This window comes from Erithacus rubecula (assembly GCF_903797595.1).
Source record: "Erithacus rubecula genome assembly, contig: SUPER_Z_unloc_3, whole genome shotgun sequence".
Classification (NCBI taxonomy): domain Eukaryota; kingdom Metazoa; phylum Chordata; class Aves; order Passeriformes; family Muscicapidae; genus Erithacus; species Erithacus rubecula.
Window position 1 is genome coordinate 1,957,874 of NW_027635944.1, and position 22,169 is coordinate 1,980,042.

The 22,169-nt window shown below is 48.4% G+C and overlaps 1 protein-coding gene across 4 annotated transcripts; it reads right to left on the reverse strand.

Annotated features, from left to right (window-relative positions):
- Positions 1 to 1,060: 1,060 nt before the first annotated feature.
- On the reverse strand, positions 1,061 to 11,947 carry NR2F1 (nuclear receptor subfamily 2 group F member 1). 4 transcript variants are annotated; one of them, XM_079331453.1, is made up of 4 exons: positions 11,034 to 11,868; positions 7,379 to 7,906; positions 2,062 to 2,249; positions 1,061 to 1,977 (listed from the first exon to the last, which is right to left on the reverse strand). In XM_079331453.1, the coding sequence occupies exons 1-4, from the start codon at positions 11,482 to 11,484 to the stop codon at positions 1,969 to 1,971; spliced, it is 1,176 nt and encodes a 391-aa protein (XP_079187579.1). In that variant the 5' UTR covers positions 11,485 to 11,868; the 3' UTR covers positions 1,061 to 1,968. The 4 variants fall into 4 exon arrangements, with proteins under 4 accessions (XP_079187579.1, XP_079187580.1, XP_079187578.1 ...); XM_079331454.1 differs by adding an exon at positions 8,766 to 8,831 and having other exon boundaries at positions 1,061 to 2,249; positions 11,034 to 11,086; XM_079331452.1 differs by having other exon boundaries at positions 1,061 to 2,249; positions 11,034 to 11,947.
- Between the last annotated feature and the right edge of the window lie 10,222 nt (positions 11,948 to 22,169).

Here is a 22,169-nt window from a genome sequence, read left to right on the forward strand (position 1 = left end):
CTTTATTAATACATTAAGAAAGAGCTCCCTTGGTAGTATGTGTTCTTACAGCTCCGTCTCAGATCCTATAAAACATTAATGCACTGAAAGCTGTTACAGAGATCTGCACCACCAGCTAGAAGCCTTTACCTTCAAAGCAGCTCCATTACAAAAACGATTTTTAATTTTCTGGGGGGAAAAAAAAGACAAGCTGAAATGAAAAGGGGTTTTTGGCACAGAGCTCAGGCCCTGGCAGTGGGTGGGCCATGGTGTGGGATGTCACAGCCTGTGTTTTTTTGCCTGGCCATGGCACATAAGCATACATGAAATGCACTAGCTCACCACCCAATGAGCGAGCATCCAGCTGGATTTCTATATTAATGGAGTGGGAATACCCTCCACACACAGCAACGAGAGTTGGGGAAAAAAGCAAGAGATCTGTTCTGGCTGACAGTAAGCACAAGGCATGCACACTGGAGCATTCATTGGGGTTTGTGAGCCCTTGGAGTGGAAAAGAAGGCAAAACCAAAAACCCCACAACCCCACACCTAGCCCCCAGAAGCCAAAAGCCAACATGCCTGGAATAAACAGGACCCATGGCTAGAGTATGCCTCCTGCTGCACGGGCAGAGATGATGGCATGTGGTGACTTCAACCCATGCCCACAGTGTCTGAGAGTAAAAAGCAATGTGTGAACTCAGAAGAAAATCCAGGTAATGGGAAAAGGTGTTTCAAAAAGGGATAGGTCAGCCTGATAGGCCATCAGCCTTGGTGGAGAGTCTGTGGTGCAGTCCCAGTGAGGTGAGGTCACCTAAGGCATCACACTGCAACTCCTGCTCCCTTTTTCTAGGCCTTGACAGCTCAGCCCTAAGCTTATATGTCAAGTCCATTTTGGAGTATCCCATAGTTTACACGACTTTGTTACCCCTCCCAAGTATTTTTTAAGTTCTCCTTTTTAGCACCAGTACAGGAGTTAAAAATGTGGGGAAATTTTTTTGTTGTTGTTTATGGTTTTTTCTTTTCTTTTTATCTTTTTCCCTTTTTTTTTTTTCCTTTTCTTTTTTTTTTTTTAAATTTTTTTCTGTGAATTGTTGGCATGTTTCAAGCAACAAGACTCATGGGTTGTGGGGTGATAAGTTGGGGGTTTTTTGCTAAATTCTTTTATTTTTTTTAAATTCTCACTTCAATTTTAATTCTTGAAGAACAGCTTTGACAACATATATCGCACTCATTATAAGAAGCAAAGGGTTATATCAAAAATTATTAGTATAGAATCACAGGAAACCTGGTTTGGAACCAGAAAAAAATACAAAACAGATATAGATACATAGACACAGGACAATTCTTTTATAATTATTTGGAAAATGTTATTTTCCCCTAATTCTCCTTTTTTTTTTTTTCCTTTATGCGCATATGATGTTTTAACTTTTACCAAAAATGAAAATAAAGACTAATATATTACAAAATGAGTAACAATGTTCATGGTAAGTGTTTGCGCATGGAAATTTTGTTGTTTGCTTGGTTTTGGGCGGGTTTTTTTTCATTCTACACAAGGTTCAGTTCAGTTTCAATGCTTTTTTGTTTTGTTGGTTTACTGTACAGCATATATCAACAACAGTCCACAATAAATCCTGGAAGATCCAGTATCCCCTTCAGGTTTGGTTAATATCCCCTCAATACTCATTTTTTTTTTGTCTCTTTTATTAATATTATTTATTTCTTTTTTCCTCCTCTCCGAAAGAAAAAAAAAAAAAAAAAAACCAAAACCAAAATAGGCCAAAAAAAAAAAAAAAAAAAGGCGAAACATCACAACCTCCACGGACGACAGGTCCGTCCTTCTCCCTTCCACGGCCCCAGTCTGCTCCCACTCGCCCTTTCTTTTGTTCAGTGTCCACCTCCCGGGACCCCCCCGCACCCCGACTGCCCCTCGGTGCGAGCGCTCCCCTCTCCGCCGCTCCGCCGCCTCTCCGCCGGGGATGCGGGATGGGCTCTAGGAGCACTGGATGGACATGTAAGGCCAGTTGAAGCTGCTCCCCGACAGTAGCATATCCCTGATGAGGGTTTCGATGGGGGTTTTACCTACCAAGCGGACGAAGAAGAGCTGCTCGATGACGGAGGAGGACACGGTGCGCAGGGAGGGCAGCCGCAGCAGCAGCTTCCCGAAGCGGCTGGGCTGGTTGGGGTACTGGCTCCGCACGTACTCCTCCAGCGCGCACTGCGATTTCTCCTGGAGGCTCTCGATGTGCGCAGCATCCGACAGGCCGCAGGCGTCTGCCCACCGCACCGCACCCGCGGAGGCAGCGCCGAGCGGCGGCGGGCGGGGGGAGAGTGCAGGGAGGAGGTGGAGGAGGAGGAGGAGGAGGAGGAGGAGGAGGAGGAGGAGGAGGAAGCGGGGGGGAGATGGTTAGTGGCTGGGAACCACACGGGGAAACGCCGCGAGGATGGGGGGCAGCGCAAAGGTGCTCCCCCATCCCATCCCGTCCTATCCACCCCACCCCATTCCAGCCCGCGCACCGCTGCCGGATAAATAAAAATAACGCGAACCTCGCCGCGCCTCGTCGCCGCTGTGGGTATCGTCACCCGGAATACGATGGGGTGCCAACACCCCGCTCGTCCCAGCCTCACACGCACACAAACCCCCCACACTTCCTTCCCACATCCCCCCCACCGACACTCCGCGCTGCCGAGCGTGGTTGCTGCTCCAGGGAGCCCCATCCACCGGGATGCTGGAAACCTGGACCAGCCCCCTTAAATAACGCCGAGAGGAAGAAAAATAAGGTATTGGGGAGAATAAATGAATGAATGAATGAATGAATAAATAAATAAATAAATAAAAACAACAATAATAATTATAGAAACAGCAATAATAATAATAAGGCAAGCAGAGCGGCACACAGGCAGAGTGAGACACAAGGAGTTTGTTGACATGGCTGCACATCACACAGAGGCAGCGACTGGGACCTGCAGCGACTGGCAGGCAGCCGGCTGGGGGATGCCGTGGGGCAGAGGAGTCTCCTCTGCTCCTGCCTCGCTGCCAGCGATCGCAAATTCGCCACGTCTTTGCGGGCTGTGTGATAAATCCGGTCGCAAACGGCTAGGTTAGTCCCAGCTTGCGCTCAGCAGGCGTCTCTAGCTCTCAGACACAAAGCTGGGGAGAGCTGCAGCGGCTAAGCCTTGCCTAAATGAAACCAGAGAGACTCCTTCCTTACAGGTCCTTCTGGCACCCAAACTGTCAGAAACATTCGCCTTGCACCTTGCAGAACTATGTGACCTGGGCAAGCTGTACTAATCCAAAAGCAGAAACCCTTCACATCCACGCATTTGGATCTATACACGTTATTCTGTGTATATAGATACAAGCAGAGAGGTATGGATGCATCTGTGCATTTGCACACATAGAAAGACACTTACAACACATATCCTATCTCTGAGAACACATAACCCAAACCAGAGGATAACTGTGCACCAGCTGCTTGTGGAAGGACTTGCCCAGGAAAGAACAGTCATGGAAAAGTGGTGGGTAAGCCCAGGTGGTTGAAACCATCCACATTGTTTCAAAGATTCAGAGTAGATGTTTAAAACCCCAAACCAAAATAATAACCAAAAATCCTAACAAAGTCCTCCAACCAACAAAACAAAAAAATCCTCCAGCCATAAAGATCAGTACAAGGTGGTCAGCTAGCAGTGCAGTTTAACAGATCAAAGAGCCAGACTTTGATAATATATAGATCCATATATGAACGAGTTAATGGCCCCCAAAAAGACATTATAAAAATGTGAATGAAGAATTGTGACCCTGGAAAGACACAACAAATTAAAAAAATTATTCAAAGCTAAATATAAAATAAAATAAAATAAAATAAAATAAAATAAAATAAAATAAAATAAAATAAAATAAAATAAAATAAAATAAAATAAAATAAAATAAAATAAAATAAAATAAAATAAAATAAAATAAAATAAAATAAAATCTATTGTACTGGCATTTTTGAAGCTAAAGTCTTTCCTTACCAAGAACTGACTTTACAAAGATTTCGGATCACCTTCGTCTACAATACTATGGCCTCAAGCAAAAATACAAATAAAACAAGCCATAATTTAGAACTTCAGAGAAGTAGAACCTCTGACCCGAGCTGCGGACTTGGCATCCCTCAGACACACAATTATCTGAGCCAGGCTGCTCTGCTAATCCATACTCTACCTTTAATGCAATGATATTTTGCAACATCTAAAGCACCAGGTTGCAACATATATATCTATCAAAAGCTGGGGCCTGTTCTTGTTTGCAATACATATCAAAACCACAGACCTGTTCATATGTTGATTGCCACAAATCAGATTCCATATTTACATATATCTTGCTATTTTACATGCATTATCTGCCCATTATGCATTAGGATCCTATTCAACTTCCAAACAATGCAATATGAAAGGGTCTTACTGACACCCTGGCAGGGCTTTTTTCTTTATGCCCCATATGTCATACCCTTAAGGTTAGTAAAATATTTATCAGACATTTACGATAAGTGCACCTATAAGTGTAGGTCACTGGACAATGTGGATGGGGAACTTGCTCTCTAAAAGGGCATCAGCCTGATTCATGTGCGTGTTCAAAAAATTGGCCACGGGTTTTGCCTTAGACCTCCAAAAACTCAGAATTTTCTCATGCCGATAGTATCTGTTGGGCTTCAGTTATTTTAAAAGGTCTGGCATATGCCTTCACTTGGGTTTTATTCCACAGCCTTAAGTGGGGGTAGGAAGTCTCAATTCTCTCTTCAGAATGAGATTAAAAATAATAATAATTAAGGGATCCACATCTCGAGTATATTATGCAGCCCAGAGAGGTGCAATCCATGGGAGAAATAATGCAATCCGTGTTTACTGAAGGTGAATTATTATTCCATCTCAGAAAGTGGGCTAATGTGAAAATCCTGTGTGTGCCTTGCTTTTTTATATGGCAGTGTGTCAATAAGGGAAAGCTCTATATTTTTTCTTGCAGTCTATGGAAAAGAAATTATGTAAATAAATAACCATTACTGTTCAACACACTCCAGCCTTCCCCTTTGTAGTGGCGGCAATGTATTTCATGTTACATGTTCAGAAGAGTTTAGTGTTCAGAAAATATAGACGTGATCAGCTGGCATCTAACTAGAAATCAAAAGTTCTGATTGCACTGCAAATAGATTTATTTGATTTACGTTATCTGTCTCTGTCTGTTCTTGGAAACATATATTTATGACGATGAAAAGGTAGATGTGGGAATTAATATTGCTAAGTTTGGCAGCGGGGAGAAGGAGATGAGGGCAAGGAGGAGGGTATGGGAGAGAAGGGGAGAGGAGGCAAGAAAGCAGCTGGTTTTGGGTTACTACACAGCTTTTGGATGATGTCCAGAATTTTACAGATTAAATACATGATCTCTGGAGCCCAAATGTAAAAACCACAACAGGAGAAATCCATGCCAGTTTTAGATATTAAGTCCTTAGTGAAGGACTTTGGACAATATGTCTAAAAATGTCTTTTCTGTCACTTAAAGTTTGTTTAAAGTTGGATGACTTTGAGAAAGGCTTCTCGTGAATTCCCCTCTGAATATGCAATGAAAACAATTTTAGTGAAAAGTGGAAATGTGTGGATGGGGTAAGAGGTAGTAGATTACTCCTGACAGCAATATTTCCATTTTCTGAGATGCCCCATGTGATCCTGCCCTGAAATAATATTATTGTTCCCTTCCTTCGTTCTCCACTTCACTGTGGGAAGGGGCTTCTCCCCTCACAAATGTTAAGTTACTATATTTGTTTTTATTATATGTAAATGAAAGGCTTCTCTAAAGCCACTTGCCCTTTTTCTAGCCAAGGTCAATTGTTTTGGAAGAAAACGGGGAAGACTTGTGGGAACAGGGAGAGAAGAGAAAGAATTATAATTAAAATATTCCCTTAACCATGTCCCCATCAGGGGCAACTTCCTTCACAGGGCCTTTGGCATGTGGAAGGGCTGAGGGACAGGCCAGACATATCCCCAGATCTGCTTGGGAAGAATCTCTCCAAGTTGGGTCTGGGTTAAAAAGGGTTCTCCTCAACTGTCCCTGTGTATTGATGAGCTCCCTGAAATGAATGGGAAAGTCTGGCAGTCTGCAAGCAGGCTGTGGAGTTAAATCACCCTGATAAATGCAGGCAGGTCTCTTTGTCACTCTTGAAAAACATGTTTCCATCAAGAAGACTTATTATGATAAAATACATTAAAATGTCGAGTTGGCTATTCAGTAAATCTTCCATTTGTTTTAAGATTTGCACATTATCCTTTGCAAAGAAATATTCCCTCCAACACTGCGAGACTGCATTTGCACTGGAAATAAAAGGGGGCAGTCACAGTACATGTCTCCGACCACCCTGCATACAAATTAGATATCCTGTCTAAATAAATTATCTGATGTTCAAATCGATATTAATACTACATTTGCTGCATTACAATATAGTGCAAATTTAGGAGTCATTTTAATACAATGTAAATACTATCTTTCCTGCTTGAAAGGCAACAAATATTGATGGATTATAAACTGCTCAGTGTTAAACAAGGCCTTTGAACGATTTGCCATCTTTGTTCAGGAATGCTTTTAATTTTGCCTTGGCCTGGTTTTAAGTCACATTTATCAGAACTGTTTAGTTATTGCTAATCGGGAAAAGAGGGGAGAGGCTTGTACAAGAGAGGAGCTAGGGGACGGGGAGAGGGTGTACAAAAAGGAAAAAATGAAAAAGAAAAAAGAAAAAGAAAAACAAGTAGGAAAGGTGGCAATTAGCCACATCGTGATGATAATTAGAATAATAATTTTAAAATTACGCTGCCCAGACTCTTATCTTGCCTTGTTTCCATTTCCTATATTTCCTTCACATAACTCCCCTTTGATGTTTATAAATTCTCCCTTGCAGGTTACAATAATAGTATACGTATTATATTCTTATAGGCTATGACCAGAGCACTTCAAAGGCAATGCTAATGCAACTTTCCTGCTAGTTAATTCAAACCATCTATCACAGGGAAAAATTGTTAACATGCATGTTTCCACCGCCTACACTTAATTTGATTTTTTTTTTTTGTTTTTTTTTTTTTTTTGTGTTTTTTTTTTTTTTTTTGGTTTTTTTTTTTTTTTTTTTTTTTTTTTTTTGGAGGGCCTGTGTGTTAAAGAGCCACTATCTGTGGTGATGAGGGAGAGGATGATCCCTGGACGGGAGTGTACCCCCATCAGGTGCTATGTTTCCTCGGCCTCCAGTCCCTTTCCTTTAAAAAGAATTCTATTTAATTTTCCCCCCTTATTTTCCCGCAGGGGTTGGTTGGGTTTTTCTGCCTTTTTTTTTTTTTTTTTCTTTTCTTTTCTCCAGACTTCTCACATCCCCAACCCGTCCCCTCACCTGAGGTGAAGAGGACGATGGCTTTCAGACAGCTGTACTCAGCCGAATCGACGTGCAGCGCCTTCAGCTTCTCCACCTGTTCCTGGAAGATGCGGATGTGGTCCATGAAGGCGACAACGCGGTCGGCCGACATGGGGGAGGCGTGGAGGCCGGCGGCGGCCAGGAGCGGGGCCACATGGAGGGGCATGGAGCACTGGGCAGCGTTGAGGACGAAGAGCTCGCTCCAGGTGAGCCGCAGCAAGGCCACCTGGTCGGTGATCTGCAGGTCGGGGAAGAAGGGGATGTTGCGGGCCCACTCGACGGCGCTGAAGAGCAGACGGGCGGCCAGCTCGCAGATGTTCTCGATGCCCATGATGTTGTTGGGCTGCATGCACTGGCTGCCGTAGCGGGAGGTGGGGTAGGGCTCGGCCCGCAGCAGGAGGGAGATGTATCCCGAGAGATAGCAGTGCCCGTTCAGGGGGTCGCCGTTGGTCAGCGCGTACTGGCCGGGGTTGGGCTGGGTGGGCGGCATTCTTCCTCGCTGAACCGCTGACAAAAAGAAGGAGAGAAGGAGAGGAAATGTGCATCCAGGAGGCTTCGCAGGCATCGCCCCGGCGGCGCTGCCAACCAGCCGGAGACAATGCCGGGGCTTCTTCCCCCCTCCCCGCCAGCGCCTCGCCCCCGGCACACGCACAGGCACGGACAGACAGAGGCATGCGGAGCCGGGCAGCTGCCGCCGACCCGCATCGCGCCCCCCGCCCGGCCCCTGCTCCGGCCCCGGCCCCGGCCCCGACCCCTGCTCCGGCAGCCTCAGCCAAGCGCGTTCCGCTCCCCCCACCCCGGCCACAATGCAGACAGGCTTCACAAAATAAACAGATTAAAGAGAAAAGAAAAAAAAAAAAAAAAAAAAAAGCCAAGGCAAACAAGACAAATCCGCACACAACCCCCCCCCCTTCCCCCCTCCCCTCTCGTAACAAAAGAAAGACCCGCACGAAAAAAAAAAAAAAAAAAAATTCAAAGAAATCCTCCGGATGGTGAGAAAGTAGAGTTAAAAATCACAGCCAACTGTAAAAAAGAGCCAAGCTCTGTTGTGAATCCCAGCCTATTGCCCTGATACCACTGAAATTTACGAATAAACTGATGTGTCGCTTTTTAGAATAAAACATTAAATAAAGCAATTCATAAAACCAAATGCGTCCATATTCTTCAAAAATACCTCGTCGTTACCCTTCAAGCTGGAACAGGTCGCAGCGTTCCAGCTCCCCACTGCTAACTTTATTACACAGAACCAGCTTTCCATAGAGTCCCCCCCTCCCCCTCCCAGCAAAGTTTTCCCTGCTAAAAGGAAGAGAAAGGTTAAATATTATCAAGGGGAAGGGGGAAATAAAACAAAAATGTCCGAACTTACAATAGCCAAACATTCGTGGAAAAAAAAAGGAACGGTGTAATTAATATCTTTGGTGAGCTGCTGCCACTGCAGAAGCCTGCAGTCAGCGTTGCACAGTGAATGCACAAGCTTGCAACTGCAAAAACACTGGATTCATTAACCATCTCCACACAGAGCGTAAGCATGCCTCGAGTCCCGAAAGCTGACCAAAGTTGGTGGTTTTTTTTTTTTTTTTTTTTTTTTTTTTTTGTGTGTGTGTGCGTGTGTTTTACTCCATCAGTGCCAGCGTTTGCAGCCGCTTGTCATGTAAACAAACGTAACTTCAGGGGAAGATACGGCTACTCAGGCTTGCTTGTACCCTGCACACGCAGACACACACCCGCACAACCGCACACGCTTGCTGGCACACACCCGCACACGCAGTCACGCATGTTTCCGGCGTGCCACATTTTTCTCAACTTTCTCTTTTCTTCCCCAACGAGCCCTCCTCGCCACCCGGGCCAGACCTCTGCCCTGCTGCTCTCCCAGCCTACCTGTCCCTCTTCAATCTACTTGCAAACTTGGCAGATATTTTTCATTTAACTGCGTGCACAGTTCTCACTTTTTTTGTTTGTTTATTTTTTCTCCTCCTTCCTTTTAAATTTTTTTTTTTTTGCTTGCCTCCACTCTCCCAGGTGCCTACCAACAGCCACTGCAGCTATCAAGGAAGCCGTCATATTTGTGAGTTCTTTCATATCTGAAGCAACCTAATTCAATTTCTTTTCTTGTGGCATATAAAATAGAGTTTTAAAATCCCTGCTCCGCAAAACAATCTATTTCGCTGACGTGACATCTTTAGAACATCTTTAACGACAGTCAGAGGGTAAAGTTTAAACCGAGAGAACATGCTTCGAGGAGAAAGGAGGGCAGGAAATCTCCCTACCCCAGAATGAGTCTGAACTCAGGGAGAACCATAGGCAACTTTTGGAAAGGAGGAGAAAAAAAAAATAGCACAGCAGTTGGAAATGGTGGGGATCCCGCTGCCAGATGCAGGCTGCGGATGCTGCTAAAATGAGAAGAACCGAGGTTATAAATCGAGATTAGTATGAAGACTTTAAGGAGAGGGTGGAGTTTGATGAAGAAATAAAATGAGCAGTGCACTAAGGAAAAAAAATGGAAAAAAAAAAAAGAAAAAAAAAAGAAATGACAGAAGTACAGAAACACGGTTCAGCCACAAACTTTCCTTTGAACGCATGGAATGAAAACAAGGCCAAATCTCGCACAGAAGCACACTCCGGGGCACCGGGAAGCATAGGGAAACGGAGATAGGCTAGTACATTTACTCCCTTTTTCTTTCCTTATTTTCTTTTATTTTCTTTTCTTTCTTTTTCTTTTTTTTTTTTTTTTTTTTTTTTTTTTTTTTTTTTTTTTTCCTCCCCTTTACTGCCTTCCATCTTTTTCATACCCTTTCCTCTTTCTCTAATTACACGTCTTTCATCTTTGGGAAAAAAACGAGCCTGAGAGGTGAATCTACCGAGAAGTATCGCAGGTTTAAAAAGAAATGATGGGGTGGAAAGGGGGTGGGGAGGGGGTGAGGGGGAAGGAAGCTGAATGGAACCACATCTCGTACGGGAGAAAGATGTATCTCCCCCCACCCTCCGGTCTCATGCCAACAATAGACAAAACCACATCTAAAACACGCACACACGCATACACGCGCGCGCAGGGGGAAGTGGGGATAGCGGCTAAATGATAAATATTTAGCAAGCGATTGTAATAATAGTAGTAATAATAATAATAATAATAATAACAATAATAAATTCTATGCACAATTATAGGGAAAGGGGAGAGTGTGGCAGTGCCGGAGAAGGGGGTGGGGAAGAGCGGGAGGGAGGGCAGGAGGCACAAACCGAAAAGCAAAAGAAAACACCACCAACCACCATCGACAATAACAACAGAACCTGGTGCAAAGCTGCCAGATGGAGTGCAGGCAGAGGAAGAGATTGACGTGTGCATGGAAATATATAGAGTCCCGGATTGCTACGAAGAGCAGTAAATATATATATATATATACACATATATATGTGTGTGTGTGTGTGTATTTATTGTAATATATTTATATTTAAATGCGTGTGTGTTTGCACGCCGTGCGTGTGCGCGTGTGTGTGTATATATATGTATATGCATATAGGTGCGCGTGTGTGCGCGTACGGACAGGAAGACACAGACAGACGGAGAGCCCTCGCACACGCACGCTTGCACAGCCACGGGGAGAGGGGAGCGATAGCATAGTAGGGAAGAAATATTCACCTTCCCGCCTCATGCCCACTTTGAGGCACTTCTTGAGGCGGCAGTACTGGCACTGGTTGCGGTGGTGCTGGTCGATGGGACAGTTCCTGTTGGCGCGGCATGTGTAAGTTAAGTTCCTGCGGACGCTCCTCTTGAAGAAACTTTTGCAGCCCTCGCAGGTGAACTGGCCGTAGTGCTTGCCGCTGGACTTGTCCCCGCACACCACACACTCGATGTGCTGCTGGCTCTGCCCCGAGCCCTGCTGGCCCGCTCCCTTGTCTCCGGCCGTGCCCGGCGTGGAGGGGGGTCCCGGCTGGCTGGGGGTCTGCGGGGTGTGTGGGGTGGCCGAACTCCCTTGCTGCTGGGGCTGCTGCTCCCGGCCCGGCTGCGTCGCGGCAGGGTTGGGGCCGCTCGGAGTGCCCCCGGCCACGTCTTCCTGCGGATCTCGCCAGCTGCTAACTACCATTGCCATATCTCGGGCCCAAAAAAGTGCTGGGGAGCGGCGCGTCTCGCTGCGGGCTGCCGGGGAGTGAGGCGGGGGGCGGGGGGCTGGCGGCCGCCCGGGCGCCGGGGGCGAGCGGAGAGCGAGGGGACCCTTGCTGCCGCCTGCCTCCGCCTCGGCTGCCGCCGCCGCTGCCCTGCTGCCGCCGCCGCTGCTGCCGGCTGGAGCCGCTCCTGCCGTTTTCTTTATTTTATTTATTTTTCGCCGCCTCGAGCCCCCCTCCTCTCGCTCGCGCTCTTGCTAATTTTTTTTTTTTTTTTTCAGAGAGGGGGAGGGGGCGACGGAGGATTTTCTCCCTCTCTCTTTCCCCCCCCCTTCCCTTTCCTTTTCCTTCCTTCCTTTTCCTTTCCTTCCCTTCCCTGCCCTTTCCAGCGCTACCCCCCCTCTTTAAAATACCCCCGCCTGACCGCTTCCCCCCCTCTGCTCCCGCTCTCACTGCCTGCTCTCGCCCTCCCCCCCCCCCCCCCCCCCCGCCGCCACTTCAAGTTGCAAAATCAGAAACGGCAAACAAGGCTGTCGGGAGAGGCATTCAGGAGAGTAACACGCCGGACACGCACACGCAGGCAGACACGCGCGAACACTCGGCTCCCCACTCGCACACACGCACGGGCACAGGCACACGCGGTCCGGGCGCTACGAGCGCGGAGGATGTGCAGGCATAGAGGAAGCCGCGGCGCCGCCGAGGAGGAGGAGGAGGAAAAGGAGGAGGAGGTGGAGGAGGAGGAGGGGAAGGAAGAGGAGGAGGAGGAGGTCGCCGCTCGCCGCTCGCCGCCGCCGGGGCTCGGCCGCCGCCGCTCCCGCGGAGGCTGCTGTCGCTGTCGCCGCCGCTGTCGCCGGTGTGGGCTCTCGGGGAGGCGGGAGGTCGAGAGAGGAGCCGCTCGCCGGCGATCAGAGTACGGAGGTGTCCGGGGGCCAGGTCCAGGGCAGGGCGCCGTCAGCCATTCAGGGCGGTGGAGCCGGGGAGCGCGGCGGAGGCGGGCGGGGAGCTGAGGCAGTTTGATCTCCTGTCGCGGCGGCGGGGAAGGAGGAGGAGGAGGAGGTTGCCGGTCGCTGCTCTTTCTCTCCCGAGCTGCTCTCTCTCGCTCTCTGTCTCTCTTGCTCGCTCGCGCTCTCTCTCGCCTTTAAAAAAAAAAAAAAAAAAAAAAAAAAATCGCAGAAAAAAATCGGATGTGACTAAATTCGCAGAGGAGACGAATTCACGGCGAAGTGTAAAAATAGAGAACGGGAATAATAATGACACTTGCAGGAAAAAGAGAGATCCAAAGTAGGTCGGTAAATAAATCCTCTTCTTTTCCTCTTTCTTGCCTTTTCCGTCTTCTTCTCCTGTGAGAGCGCACGATACTGGTTGCGAGGGGAAAAAAAAGAAGAAAATCGGTGGAAATCGCCCCAAAAAGACTCTTTTTTTTTGTTTGTTTAGTTGCCTAAAAAAAGTATTTCGTGTAAAAACTCATCACCCAGAAGAGAAGCCCTCCCCCAAAATTAAAAAAAAAAAAAAAAAAAAAGGCAAGAATGGTCAAAATAATAACGGTATTAAGATGTGAACGCGTTCTTTCTCTCTCTCTCTCTCCGGACTTTCCCCCTCCCCCCTGTTTCTCTCTCTCTCCTTTCCCCCTTTTTTCTTTCTTTCTTTCCGAGTTTTTTTTTTTTTTTTTTTTTTTTTTTAGTTTCACCTCTCTCCTCTTCTCCTGCAGGAATGAAGCGAAAGACACAAGGAGGAAGGGTGGAAAAAAGAAGAAAAGGAAGGAGAAGAGGGAGATGAAGGGGGGGGCACACAACTAATAGAATATGCAAGAAAGGGAAGGGGGGGAGAGAGGGAGAGAGGGGGAGAGAGGGAGAGAGAGGGAGAGAGAGAGACCCAAAAAATGAATGCGTTTAAACGGGAAGCCTAGCAGAGCAATGTTTCCGAAAGGGGGATCTGCGCGAATGTCTGTATATAGTGAACTTTGACACTACTATTGAAACTGACACGTTTCTATGGAGATCGCTGCCTTATATGGAGCTCGTGTCAAGGAGCCAAGAGAAGGGCTGCTGGCAACTGATAATCAAAGGCGACTGACTGGTCAGAGCCCTGAACTGGGGGGAGAGAAAATGGGAGGCTAAGGTTAGCCAAGCCTCCTTCACTCCATTGGTTACCCCCCCAACTTCCTCCCCCCCCCCGCGCTTTCCCCCCCCCCTTCTCTCTTTTTTCCTTTTTTTTTTTTTTTTTTTTTTTTTCCCTTTTTTAATTAAAAAAAATCTCCGCTACCTACTGACTGGGATGGGGAAGGGAGGGGAGAAGGCAGGGGGGAGGAAGGGAGGGAGGGGAAAAGGGAGGGAGGAAGGGTAGAGAGAGGGAGAGAAGATTCTTCTGACAAGCACAATTTACATTGAGATCCCCCTGTGCTGCTATTTACTTTGAGACCTGATTAGTACGGGTCGTCTACGGCCCCTCTACCCCCCCAGCCCATCACACACATGGCCAGAGGAGGATGCATTGCGATAGGCAGAAAGGTGCAATTAAAAGGACACGATGTGGGCTCCCTGTGAAAAGTTGGTGTGGGGTTTTTGTTTTTTTTTCCCGTGCAGATCTGAAATAGGGATTTGTCTCCCGCTTTCCCGTTGCAAAAGCCACTCCGTGTGGCTTTTTTAATGATGGAGAAGGAAACACTCGCGCTGCGCGGAGGAGCAGGCGTCCGTGTATGCGCACCCTTGTACACACACGCACTGGAGTCCACACAAGTATTCAAATCCCCATATGTTCCCATCCCACTTCGGGCTATTTTTGCAGCCTGTCCCTCGTCCCTCACCCCTCATTACTCACCGAACATGTCCATCCGCAGCCCCGCAGGGCTCCACGCTTCTCGCGGCGGTTTCACCCCTGCCTTTTAATTTTATTTTGGCGGGGGGGTGGGGGTGGGGGGTGTGGGCACTCAGAACAACCCCAAACGCCCTGCACGCAATGCTCTCCCCCTCGCTCCCCTCCCCGCGGATCCCCGATCTCCCGAAGGGAGCTGCTCCACGCGGGTAGGGGTGCACGGGGGGTGCCGGGGTGCCGCTCCCCTCCTTCCCCCGCGCTCCCCCGCGCTCTCCTGCGCTCCCCTGCGCGGCCCCGGCCCCGGCGAGCAGGAATCGCTGGCTCCGGCTGCCATCTAGTGGGCACGGAGCCGTGGGCCCGGGGGAGCCGGGGACAGGGGGGATCCGCGCCAGCCTCCGGCCTTCCACCCCACTCCCCATTTTTATTAAAAAATGTATTCCCCCCCCCTTTTAAAATTTTATTTTATTTTAGATAGAAAACTCCACTGAAGAGAAAACCCTCTTCCTTTCAATTTCTGTCCCTCTCACAAGCCCGCCTTATCGGCAGCTTCCCTTTTGTCAGCGGTCTGAAATTTTCCTTGGTTCGAAAGACTGTGTGTGACAAAGAGGAAACAGACTGTAAAAGCTGAACACCTCCCCCCCGCAACAAAAATCCCATCAAAACTAACACCCCAGGCCCCTCTACTCGTCACCATACCCTTATCTCAGCTCCCATTAAAGTTTATAATCTGATTAGAAGGTGGATGGAAAACCTGCAGAAAGAAAGGGAATAAAAAGGTGACAGAAGTTTTATTGTAATTATTTATTTTTGTAAAGTGATGTTCCTTTAATTAAAAGTAAAGAGAAAAAAAAGTCCGTCAACTTTGATGTTTAGTGATCACGATATTTTTTTTCTTTCCCTGTCAACTCTAAAATCTGAGGCTGGGAGCCGCCTGAAGAAAAGATTCCTTTATCAATCCTAAGATCAGAATAAACGCTTGATTTTGTTCCGAAATAATGAAGAGATTTTCAATGAGCCCCTTGGCCAAGCCGTCTCTGTTGTATATTGCATTGATAAAAAGGATGTTATTGACTATGCAACAGTAGGCTTCTTTCCTCTCTCTCGCTCTTTCCAAATAAAATCTCCGTCCTGTTTCTTGGTCAGTGAAAAGGTGAAACGAATAAGATTAAATAGGACAAAAAAAGCAAGCTCCGTATGTATATCATCTAGATTTTACTCCCCAGACTGTGAAGAGACAGGGAGTAAAAGAGGGAGAGCAAGGCACGGAGAGGCGGGGGGGGGGGGGGGGGGGAGAGAGAGAGAGAGAGAGAGAGAGAGAGAGGGAGAGAGAGAGAGAGAGACAGAGACACAGACACAGACAGAGGCAGAAAGCCTGAGAGAAGGTGGACGGACCCAGCAGCCGCAGCCCGGCTCCTCCCGGACCGGGCACCCTGCCGGCGGCCCCGACTCCCCGGGCGACCTCAGGCAAGTCGCCGCTTCCTTCCTCGTGGTCTCGGGGCAGAGGGAGGGGAGTGAGGCCGCGACACTTGGCAGGGAGACCTTCCCCAATCCTACCCCCCCTCCCCCCCCTCCCCGGGGCCACCTCCTCCCCTGGCGTCATTGTATTTGGGCATCCCGGTATTTGGGAGGAGTGAGAGGCGCCTAGTCCTCACTCTGTCCGAGATTTTTTTCTCCGTCCTCCCTTCTGTTCCCCTTTTCCCCTATGGAAACACGTGTGGGAATTTGCACCGCTCACCTCCCAGAGGTGACCCCCGGGGACAGCGGGCACCGACCTCGTGTCCCAGGGCCAGCTGCAGCGGCAAGGCGCCGGGCTGGGGACGTGCGAGCATTCCAGCGCTCTTCTCTTTCACCTGCTTTGTTTGTTATTTGATCACCTAATGAAAAGATCGATGGCAGCTTGTTTATCTGGGTGATAGTGTCAACAGATTACAGGGCCAGTAATCAGATGTTTCCCAGCCGGGCTGGGCACAACTGTAATACATAGGGAGCCTTAACAGGCTCCAACTGCGCTGGTCTGGGCAGCGGGGATTGTGCGGCGGAGAGAAATTTTTTTTTGCTCTGGCTGGAAACGCTTGGTGGTTTTCATTAGCCCCGTGCTGAGGGAAAGTAGTTTTAAAAGGCGGTTTGCAGAAATAGCCGATGGGTGACGGGCTGGTGAAGTTTGCGGGAGTCCCGAGGAAAAACCCTCTCCGACGTCCTCTGGCTGTGCAGTAGCCTGTTGGGGGCGGGGGGTGGGGGGGAGACGGGACTCTGGGCATCCATCAATAAAAGTCTCATGCCTGCGTTGATCAGGTTAAAGCACAGTTCAGTCGACGAGAGGCATTTCTTCTCCTCGACAAATTACAGGGACACATTAAAACGGTCACAATTCACATTTAATTGGGAAATGAGCTTTGATTACTTTTTTAACCTCTGTATATCTGGAATGTGTAAAAGAGACAGAGCTGGGAACTTGGAGATTTAATTTTCCCTCTGTTGCACTAGATGCTACTTTCCCCAGGCCAAGGTCCAGCCTGAGATCTGAAGGTGGAAGAGTTTTGGGAAGCTTTAGAGGATGGTTTTGACTGTTTTTGTTTGTTTGGTCCCCCCCCACCCTTCTGTGTCTCTCTCTTCTCTACCCTGTCTCCTCCCTCGTGTAACCCAATCCTGAACGGCACTGGTTCCCCTCTCATGCCCTGCAGAAAGGAAAAGTTCCTCTGGAGATTAGTGGTGCCAACTTTTACAGGCTCTTTCTGGCTGGGGGGGGGGGGGTGGGGGAGGCGGGTTGAGGGTAATAATACCAGTTGATGGTATTATTATTTTGTGAGCAGCCAGGCTGCATGTAATTGGGGAGCTCGGATACACAGCCTGTGTTTTCCTAAAAAAATAAGTGCCTTTTTCACCTGCCAAGCTCCACAATGTACTACACACACACACATATATATATATATATATATATATACACACACACATAAAAAAAAATGTACTCACAGGCGCAGGGACATACATACATATATACACATTATATATGCACACGTCTAAGGAGTGGGGTAGATGGGAGACAGTATGTATGTGCCCACTTAGACAGGGTGCAATGAAGAGCTTTGGCCTGCAAAAAACCCTGTCATTCTTGCTTTCAATTTTTAGTGCATTTATCGACCTCAGTTCTGACCTGTGGACACCTACAAGCTGTAAAACCCGATCGTTGTACTGGGGTTTCTCCCAGCCCCACCTTCTTCCCTCGGCTGGAGCTTTTTGGGAGACTGCTCTCCTGGACCGGGCCTGTTGCAAGGCAGATGTGAACGGTCACAGCTGGACCCCCTCAGTCTTAACTCTGTGTCCCAGCCCTGCTGCTGCCCAGTCCCCACCCAGCCAGGCTGGGGGTGGCAGTGCTGTTCCAGGCCTCCACAGCTGGTGCTAACCAGCCAGGCCTCATTTCCGAATGCTGGGGCCTTTCCTCACAGGCCTTTTTATCAATTAGTCTTTTTTTCCCCCTTTCTTTTTTTCCTCCCTTTTCCTGCCTCCACCCTAGCCAGACCTGAAGGGTAACTAAGTTTCTTGAGGAACGCACGGCACGGTGTGTGTGCGGGAGGTGGTGCTTCTGGAGGAGATGCGGTCACCCCCTGCCCTGGGCGGGTGTGTCCGGTGAGTGCAGTCACCCTGGGGGACGGAAAGAAGCCGGGCTGGCTCCTGCTGTCTGTGCTGCTCGTCCTCTGCCTCCTGCAGCCTCCACCCGCAGCTGTCCCGAGGGACGCGCTCTGGGACGCTTTGTGCCGACCCTGGTCACTGTCTGAAGGTTTGGGTTTGCCCACCCCACCACGGACATTCCGGGTGGATGTCTCTCTCCCGCCTCCTAGTATCCCTGTCACAGTCACCCAGCCCATCGCCCAGGACTTTTCAGTACATCCCACCGAAGGCGACTGGCCTTGGGAAACAAAGTCCTCCACCTTTCCCTGCTCGGTTCCCCCTCTGCCCATCTGCCGCACCTGCCCTGGGCCACGCCATCACGCATAAACTGCTTTATTTATTATTAAAAAACCCCAAACAGAACCCCCATTCTTTGGAGTCGACTCTTTCCCGCCGTCTCCTCTGCGAAACATCGTATTGGGATCACGGCCGACATCCCTGCGATATCCAGAGCTGCTGCTCATCCTAGCGGGTCTCGTAACCCGCGGGGTATTTATTGTATGTCCCACCCGGTCGAGATGTGCCCGCTCTTCCTCGCCTTCCGCGTGTGTTTAACCCAGAGAGGCGCGACCGCCCTTCTCTTCCGCGCACACCGCCTGCTTCCCCGGAATTTTTTTAGACGGGATTGGCAAAAAAGCAGTGTGACAGCGGCCCTCGCAACTCCCCCCGCCACGCCCTCGAGAAGGCAATCTGCCGCTCCCGCAGCCTCCGCGGCAGCGGGTCCGCGCCGAGCCGGGGTTTGTCATTTGTTAGCACTCAAAAGTACCGGGCTCCAGTGCCAACCAGAAAGCAGGCGCTCGTCATCCCTACAGACTGAAACGCCTGAGCACCCGACAATCAGCCTCTTTTCCCCAATTAAAAAAAGAAAAAAACAGAAAAAAAAAAAAGAGTAAGATCTGTGCCTGGAAGTAAAAACCAAACCAAAAGCAAAACTAAAAAAACCCAAACCCAACCAACTACCGCACAACAAAATAACGTTGTCTGTGTGAGGACGGGAGAGAAGGCACCCAAAGTGAAGGCCACTTTTCTAACAGCACATATAAGCATAGCAATTCCCTAGTAGAGCTTCAGGAACAGAAATTGATGACCTTTGGATGCAAATCAAACCTTCCTGTGTAAGGAAAATCTGGGAATAATTTTCAACACACTCGTGAATCCAGGACCAAATATTTACATTCGGCACAAATAAAGCTGCAGTGATCTGAGCGCTGAAGCCAAGAGAAACAAAATTTTAAGAAAGCCACTAGCATGACGCTTTGCACTGTACAGCTCTGGCTGTATTTTCAGCTTTCGGCTTCTGTTAGGGCCGAATTTGGTGGTTTTAAGATTCCGTATTGGGCTGGAGATTTTGATGAAGAGCTGACGTTTGGAAACGAGTTTGTAAGTCGTGAGATTGTCCTGACAACGCCATCGACGGCAGTATATAATAATTTCCCTAATAGTTACCTGTCAGAGATCCCATTTCTTTTACTGGGAGGATTAGTCTGTCAGGAGTAGATTTGAGCTGGACTTTCTGCAGACCAGAGACCGGCTCCAAGATGTTAGAGTATTTAATGTCACTTTCTCCGCTGCATCCGAGACAAAACTGTGCAAAAGTATGATTGTTGGGAAAAACTCGGCAATGCTAGAGCAGTAGCGATATAATCATATTTATTCATCAGAAATTGATCTGAGTAATAAACCTTAGCAATTCCATTGAAACTGTCAGGAGCAAGATATGTTTATTACGGCGTACTCTGTCTGCGTGGGGAGGACGGGGGTGCGCTTTAGATAAAGTTTAAACGAAACAGAATAAACACAGCAGATCGCTCCAGCCCAGCGCAAAAGCTATAAATGACTGCAATGTATTTTACCACGCAAAGGTTTTTTTATTTTTTGTTTTTAATATAATTATTCACACGTTTCTAAGGGTTAAGCCCAGACATACCCAACGGTGTCGTTAATAAGTTACACAAAATTGCCTGATCCTATCAAACGGGTCTGGAGTTATATGTTTTATTGTTAACCCCTTCCACCGAATCTTCTGAAGCTGAAAGGGAAAGGGAAAGGGCTTTTGTCCGAGTTGATCCTTGGCTATTCTGGGGCTCAGGTTGGTGTGAAAGGGACGAGGAGGTCGCTTGAAATCTCCTTTTATCTACTCCTATTTTCTCTCTGGATCAGCAACTTTGAATAGACACCATCTAATCGCTCGTAATGGAAAATGAAAAGAAAAAAACCCCACCACCCAACAAAAAACAACTGTGTGTGTGCTTTGGGAGCTGCGAAAATGCTTTAGCGCAGGGCTGCCTGCCCGAATGGGTGCGTGCCCTCGAGTGCGCCAGACAAGGAGCAGCCTGAGCATCCCCCCGCAGTCGGAGCCTGCTCCGCTGCGCGCACCCTGCGCCTCCGCGGAGACAGCCGTGCCCTGCCTCTCCTCCCTTCCCCCTGCCACAGGGTATTCCCTGTCTGGGGCCGGGTGGTCTGGGAGCAACCAGCACCCCAGAGACCCCTTCTCGGTGCCCCGGGCTGTAAGGACCTTTTTTTGAGGGGTGATGCTCGGAGTAGTAACACGGAGAGTCGAGCCGATATTATTTTCTCTCTCACCCTCAGACTCCCAGATTTTCGTAATTTGCACTTGTTGCGGGTACCTGGACTGGGAGACAGTCCCGGCCGCCGGGAGTGGGTTGATCCAAAGAACAGCTGCTCTGTAGTAGGCAACCAACTCCGCACACCGGCCGGGCACCGGCGGAGGTGTCCGCAGGTTTCTGGGGATCATCTTGCCAAGGCTGCTGTTTATTTGTTGTTGTTGTTTTTTAATGGGTAAGAAAGAAAAAAGAAGAAGAAGAAAAAAAGTGGTGGGCAAACTTGGGGTCCTCTGTCAAATAGAAAAAGCTTTGTTCTAGAGGCTCAGTCCAGGACACTATCTCTTCCTTCCTAGCAGCTAAGAAATTGGCGTTTCTTTCTCAGTCTGGGATGCTTTTGCTGTAAATTCCTTCATGTGACTACTTTGTTGCTAAGGCTACAAGTTCCCATCCCGACACACAAATCTTTTCCACTCCAGGAGCAGCTCAAGTCCTGGGCAGAAGTCATGACTTAAGAGACTTACTTCAAACTCCTTGGAGTGCCTCCCGGCTAAATACCTGCTTAAGTCTGGAGGTTCAAATGAAGTCCTCCCCCCGCCATCGTGTGTCACCCCCCTCCTTCTTTCCCGAGGTACGTTGTGCTGGGACTTCTGGTAAATAGATGATGAGAAGAAACACAGTCCAATAAGGATTAAATTAAGTAGAAGAAATCCAGGCGGTGTATATTTTGAAGCTCCGATGGGGCGTCAAACTGATGTTTAACACATTTTTTCCACTCACTGTGCACAAGTCCTCAGCCCCCATCGCCTTGTTTAATTTTTTCACCCCCGAGGAGGCGGCAGTTGTGGGAGGTGGACAGAAAAAGGCTCCCTCGACCCACATATCTTTCCTTCCCTATCCTCAAATGCCATGGGAAAGGGCAGGGAGACACCGTGTCCCCAGGCACGGTTGGGGACACACACACACACACACACACACACACACAGGGGGTCCTCCAGCACCGAAGAACCTGCTAAGTGGAGTACTGCATAGTCATCCAGACTGTCCCTAAATGCAGAGCTCAGATGGAAGTGCTTTTTTTGTTATTTATTTATTTATTTATTTAATTATTTCCCGCTTCTTAGCAGAATTACCCATCTCCTTCCTCCTCATTGCCCTTGCCTCTCTCTTGGTCGCATCGGTCGGGAAAACACAGTTTTATCTCCTCGGCTCAGCAGAGTGAACGCGTGCTTGTGCACGACTGAGCCCTCCAGCACCGCTGGCAGTGGCTCTCCTGGATGCAAAAGGAGAAAAAAACCTCAACAAAACCCCCTCAACCTCACTCCCCTATCCCGCCCCTCCAACCCCCAGTAAGCCCCAGAGATGCTCTTCTCCTGGAAAAGTTAAGCGTGACTTAGTAAACAGTTGTAAATGCAAATAGAAATTAATAAATAAACCTCAAACCAGGTAGTTTGGGTGTAATAGTTTAGCAGGACTAATTGCAGACAATGAAGCTGAAATGACTTCTCCAATTAGCTGCTGGTTGGAGTTTATTTGGAGGAACTGTCAGCTCCAGCGATGGATAATTGCTTTATTGCTCACAAAACTATCATCTATTTAGAACATATGTGCTAATTACTCTGGATGGGCGTCGG

Excerpts from the sequence above, each read along its gene's own strand:
- NR2F1 (XM_079331455.1), bottom strand. The coding sequence starts at position 11,484 with ATGGCAATGGTAGTTAGCAGCTGGCGAGATCCGCAGGAAGACGTGGCC. Across the intron at positions 7,907-10,991 it reads GCTATCGCTCCCCTCTCCCC|CGGTTCAGCGAGGAAGAATG; the intron begins GTGGCTGTGCAA and ends TCTTTTTGTCAG. Across the intron at positions 2,250-7,378 it reads CATCGTCCTCTTCACCTCAG|ACGCCTGCGGCCTGTCGGAT; the intron begins GTGAGGGGACGG and ends TGCGGTGGGCAG.